A 6,000-nucleotide genomic window follows, 5' to 3' on the forward strand; every position below is an offset into this window, starting at 1 on the left:
GTATATGAAACAGTTTTTTAATCCATTTATTTGTTGATAGACACTTAGGATGTTTCCATGTCTTGGCTGTTGTATCGGGTTGACCAAAAAGTTCATTCAGGTTCTTCCCATGTCACAGAAAAACCTGAACAAACTTTTTGGCCAACCTAGTAAATAATGCTGCAGTGAATATGGGGGTGCACATATCTCTTTGAGAATATTTTCATTTCCTTTGAGCATAGTCCCAAAAGTGGGTTTACTGGATCATATGGTAGTTCTGTTTTTAATTTTTTGAGGAGCCATCATACTGTTTTCCATAGTGACTGTACCAGTTTATAATCCCACCAACAGTACACAAGGGCTCCCTTTCCTCCACATCCTCACCAACATTTATAATCTCACCCGTTGGATGACAGCAATTCTAATGGGTGTGAGATGATGTCTCATCATGCTTTCGATCTGCGTTTCCTTGATGATTAGTGATGTTGAGCATCTTTTCATGTGCCTTTTGACCATTCCTATATCTTCTTTGGGAAAATGTCTATTCAAGTCCTCTGCCCATTTTTCAGTTGATTATTTGCTTTTTTGTTATTGAGTTGTATGAGTTCTTTATGTATTTTGGATATTATCCCTTACCATATTTGGTTTGCAAATATTTTTTTTTACCATTTAATAGGTTGTCTTTTCATAGTTTTGATTCCTTCTTTTGTTTTATTTGCTGATTTTTATGGATATATAAATTTTAAACATTAAGCTAGATCTGACCTCTCTCAAATAGTAACTTGAATTCACTTTTTTTTTTAAGATTCAGGCATTCATACAGCTTGAAGAAGAGCTGAAAAAGGACAGTGAATCATTGAGGTAAGTAGTGTATGAGTCTGTGCACATATGTGAAGGTTAATGGACATCACTGTATTTTTTTGTTTGTTTTGATTTTTTTTTTTTTTAGATCCAGACTGTGGACATCAATTTATAACGTAGGGTTAGATAATCCTAAACACCATTTTCTTGAAGTAGTTGTGAAGGGACCAGCTATTCTGACCACTTCTCAAAAGGAAAAAACCTTCTTATGGATATTTCATAGGCAAAAGGACTACAGCAGATGTGAATGAATTTCTAACAAGAGTTTCTTTGCCAATTTATAGAAACAGCAACAAAATCAACAGAATGAAAGTTGGAGCCGCTGATGGAAACGGGCCGTCGGTAGGGGAGATACCCCAGAGTGAGCTGGTCCTCTATTTATCAGCTTGCAAATTTCTGGACACGGCACTTTCTTTTCCACCTGACAAGATGCCGTTATTTCAAATGTAAGTCATAGGAGACCACGTGTCCTCTTCAAAGGAGGTGACATTTCTTTCCTCGTCAGCCCTTTCACTGGTTCTTTCCTGTACACCATGTGGGTTACCAGTGGCCGAGGAGCCTGCTCAGAATACCGAGTTTCAGATTACTTGCAACATCTGTGGTTTGGTGAATTTGGCTCACAGTAGTGTTTACAGATGGGTTTCTGTTCGTGTGTGTGTTTCAGTGGGTTTTGCTATTGGGTGCTTATAAGACAGAGTCCCCCACTGGTGAGCCTCACTGCATTTGTGTATTTTTTTTTTTTTTGGTCTCTTTGTTTCTAATTAACTAAATGGAACACGCTCTCCGCAGTTCACTCTGCCCTTGTTGGCTCACATATCCTGTGGGCTTAACACAGCTGCTCGTATGTTTCATTTCATGCCTGGCCCCAGATGCCACTTCTCTCCATCCTGCCCCTCTAAAGAGAGAAATCGTGTAGAAATGTTTGTGGTTAGAAAGACAGAGTGAAAGAAGCCAGTCTGAAACGGCTACATACCATGTGTTTTCAACTACATGATGATCTATAAAGGACAAAACTGTAAAGACAGTAAACAGATGAGTGTGTCCCAGGAGTGGAGAGGGAGGCAGGGCACAGGATTTTCAGGGCAGTGAAATGACTCTGTGTGACTCTATGCTGTGGACACATATTTTCACACACTTGTCCAAGCCTATGGAAGATGCAGCTCCAAGAATGAACCCTAAGCTTAACTCTGGACTTGGGGTGATGATGGTGAGTCCGTATCAGTTCACTGATTGTAACAAATGTACCCTTCTGGTGGGAATGTTGACAGGGAGGCTCTGTATACTAGAGGGGGGGCAGGGGGCAAATGGGAAACCTCCATACTTGCTGCTCAATTTTGGATGAACCTCAAAGTGCTCTAAAAAAGAAAGTTTGTTTTGTTTTTCTTTAAGTGAGTTCCAATGTACGTGAATATGCATAGCAGCATTAATCATAATAGGCAAAAAGTAGAGAAAACCTAAATGTCCATCAGCTGACAAGCGGGTAAATAACATATGGTGTGTCCAGACAATGCAGTAGTCTACAGCACAAAGAGGTGAAGTGCTGGTGCGTGGTACAGCGGTACAGCATGGGCAAGCCTTGACGATAGTAGGTTAGGTGAGAGAAGCCAGGCACAAACAACCGTGGAGTACATTGGTTGTAATGTAATCATGTCCCACCATGATTCTATTTGTATGAAATGTCCAGAATAAAAAAACCTGTACCCAGAAAGTAGTTAAGTGGTGGCCTCGATTGAGGAGTGAATTGAGGGATGATTGGAGTGGATTGAGGGGTGCGAGCTAAAGGGAGCAGGGATTCTATTTGGGGTAATGAAAATATCCTAAAATTGATCATGATGGATGGTGGTGGATGTACAATTCTGTAAATATGCCAAAGGCTGTTGAATGGTGCAGTTTATTTTTTATTTATTTGTATTTTGGGCTGTCCTGGGTCTTAGTTACAGCACATGAAGTGTTTAATTGCAGCGTGTGAACTCTTAAGTTGCTGCACATGGGCTCTAGTTCCCTGACCAGGGATTGAACCCACGTTCCCTGCACTGGGAACACGGAGTCTTAGCCACTGAACCAGCAGGGAAGTCCTGAATAGTGCACTTTAAATGAGTGAACTGTGTGGTATGTGAATTACATCTCAGGGAAGCTGTTTGAAAACCTCTGGGTGGGCTCTGAGCCCACATGCCTGACCTCGGATTCTCTTCCTCCAGTTACAGGTGGGCATTTGTTCCCGAAGTGGACACAGAAAGCCCTGCCTTCTCCTCAGATTTAGAGGAGGAGCACCAAGAATGCAAGCCCCACACTGTCAGGATTCTTGAACTCCTAAAATTAAAATATGGGGTAATTGTTTTCCTTTTTATAAAATTTGTATTTGTGGTGGAGGGGGACAGGCTCAGGGGGTGAGTGAAGTACTTCATATGCCATTTGATTTCAACGACTTCGAGCGGTGTTCACAATGCCTCTTAAGTGTTCAGACTTGGAGAGGGTTATGCATTTCATCTTTGTCTTAGCATTTGTATGTCACTTTCTCATCCCAGATGCTAAGAGGTAAAGCCTCCTGGGTGGACACAGTCCTACAGAACAGCAGTCCCCAACCTCTTTGGCATCAGGAGGAGGTTTTGTGGAAGGCAGTCTTTCCACGGACCGGGGAGCTGGGATGGGTTGGGGGCGTGGTTTCAGGGTGATTTCATTACCTTTATTGTGCACTTTATTTCTTTTATCGTTATATTGTGATAATGAAATAATAATCCAACTCACCATAATGCAGCATCAGTGGGAGCCCTGAGCTTGTTTTCCTGCAACCCGATGGTCCCGGCTGGGAGTCGTGGGAGACAGGGACACCCGAAGTGTGTTGCTAATGTCCAGTCTACTCTGTAATCTCATCCTGTTCCACTGCTCACCTCCTGCTTTGCAGCCCGGATCCTGAGTAGACCACAGGCTGGGGACCTCTGCTGTAGAAGGAGATGTGCCCACAGAGTCCCTCCGTGACTCAGAGGAAGGGCCTGCAGGAGGGGTGGCAGGGGCCCCAGCGGGATGGCTCACAGCGAAATCTGGTGGAAGACGGCAGTGGGGACGTGGGATTCGAGTTGACGCTGCTGCCGTCAGCGCAGACGGGGAGTTTTCCTAGAGGACTCGTGTCTTAGCTTTCACTGCCTGCGTGTACCTCTCTAACCCTTACTTAGCATGTCGTCATTGGTTTTCTGCAGGAAATCTGCAGCTCAGATGAGATCGCCATGAAGAGTGAGTTCCCTCTGCTGCGCCAGCATTCTCTTTCCAGCATTAGGCAACTGATGCCCTTCTTCGGGACTCTAAACTGTGCTTTTAAAACCCAGAGTCGACTGCCCGCCGACACCCAAGGCCCTCCTCCGCTCGTGGAGTTTCCTATTGCAGATAACCCAAGGGTCTTGAAACAACTGGAAGAATGTGTTGAACATGACTTTTTGGAACATCTGGAATGTTAACCTTGGACCGAAGAATTTGTGTAAGCCATTTACTGAGACCTTGAGAAAAGCCAGGATATACTGAAGACGGAAAAGGAGCCAGGATAGTGGTTCTAAACAAGTCTATCTCAATTTCGAAAGTAAATTTCAGATCTTTTTTTTTTTGGTGGCCAACAAAACACACCTCCCTGAAATGCCTTGTAATATATTTAGGCCTGATTTTATGTTTCTTCCTCGATGTATGTAAAGAAGTGAAATTAATATATCATCTAATGGTGGCACAAAATTTGTAATATAAAGTAAACCATGAAGAGATTAAAAAGTTGGGTTTTTTTTGTTGCAGAGATATGGGTCTGTGTCAGTACATCTCTCTAAACATTTCTAACTCATTGAATATTATTTTTAACCTTTCATACATGTGTCCCTTTAAGCATTTATTTTGGTACCACATTTTAAAATGAAAATATATTATTTTCTGAAAATACTAATAGCCTGTTACCTTTGACTATTCAGCAGAGGTGTGAGCGTGAAGACAATCTCAGTGTATTTAACTCTTGCCGCATTAAAATCACGTGTTCCCACCTTCTGCTGGGTAAGAAATACACCGTTTTAACCCTCCGACAGCTGTCACCTCAGTTATACACTGCAATGTGCCTGGCCAGCACTTTCCACTTAACATAAATCAGTCATCATGGTCATGGAGGCTTTAATGCCTGAAACTGCTGTCGGGGAAATTCACTCTGGACTCTTCCTTATTCCTCTGTCCTCTCTGGGAACTCTGTACCGCTGCAGGCATCGCTGTTTGTGAAAATAATTTCTAGGTTCCTAGGCACAGGCGCCTCGGGGCTGGCAGCATGCCAGCCCACTCTTTTCCAGCCTCTCTGCCTTACACCAGCTCCCTGTTTAGAGTCCACTTGGCACCCGTCCTGCTCGGCTAGTGCCCTTGCTCTCTGCCTGTGCTCCGGGCTTGCCCGCCAGACCTGCCTGTCTCTTGTTCCCTTTTCAGCCACCAGGGCCTTCCATGACATCACTTTCCAAGTCAGACGATGCACACTACTCTGATGCGGGCTCTCAGAGACATCCTTTCTACAGACAAGGGTGTTTGGGGACTTGACAAACATTATTGGTTTCGTTTCTTGTAACGTCCCACCATGTATGAGTTTGTGAGCAGGGCAGAAGCAGTTTGTGTCACTGGCCCCAAGACAGGATGTGGGGAACACAGAACCACTTGGTTCCCTACAGTATGGCTGAAAGTGAGAGTCGAAAAGCACCATCACATATGGGTATTCATACAAATATGTGTTAAAAATTACATGCAGGGACTTCCCTGTTGGTCCAGCAGTTAAGACTCGGTGTTCCCAATGCAGGAGTCCCAGTTTTGATTCCTGTTGGAGGAACAGACATCTCGCATGCCCCATGGTATGGCACCCCCAAAAATTGACAACAAATCTAATAGCTTATGTATGTCATCAGTAGCTATTATGCTATGAAAGATAGTTCTTGTATCTGTACTTAGATTTACAATTTTTTTTTCTTTTTTTTTCTCTCCAGTGTCTAAAACAACTCAATACCATATGTAATTTAATCCTTTTTTATTAAGTAGAAATCTTAAAGGGATTTAATAACACATCTCTGTTTAGCATAGAACAGTAAAAAAGTCTTGTAAATGTGATGCTGAAGCTGAAACTCCAATACTTTGGCCGCCTAATGTGAACAGCAACTCATTGAAAAA

General features: G+C 43.0%; 1 protein-coding gene across 6 annotated transcripts in view; it reads left to right on the top strand.

The window, feature by feature from the left end:
- DOP1B (DOP1 leucine zipper like protein B) overlaps positions 1–4,585 on the top strand; it is a 132,699-nt gene extending 128,114 nt beyond the window's left edge. For 5 of the 6 annotated variants that reach the window (XM_043474687.1, XM_043474688.1, XM_043474689.1 and 2 more), the window contains 4 exons: positions 785–840; positions 1,125–1,286; positions 3,039–3,168; positions 4,035–4,585. In XM_043474687.1, coding sequence (XP_043330622.1) covers positions 785–840; positions 1,125–1,286; positions 3,039–3,168; positions 4,035–4,289 — 603 coding nt within the window. In that variant the 3' untranslated portion in view covers positions 4,290–4,585. Of the gene's footprint in view, positions 1–784; positions 841–1,124; positions 1,287–3,038; positions 3,169–4,034 lie in introns of those variants that run through there. The other variant, XR_006270533.1, reaches the window with a different exon arrangement.
- Positions 4,586–6,000: the final 1,415 nt, after the last annotated feature.

Source organism: Cervus canadensis, chromosome 7 (genome assembly GCF_019320065.1).
Source record: "Cervus canadensis isolate Bull #8, Minnesota chromosome 7, ASM1932006v1, whole genome shotgun sequence".
Classification (NCBI taxonomy): Eukaryota; Metazoa; Chordata; class Mammalia; order Artiodactyla; family Cervidae; genus Cervus; species Cervus canadensis.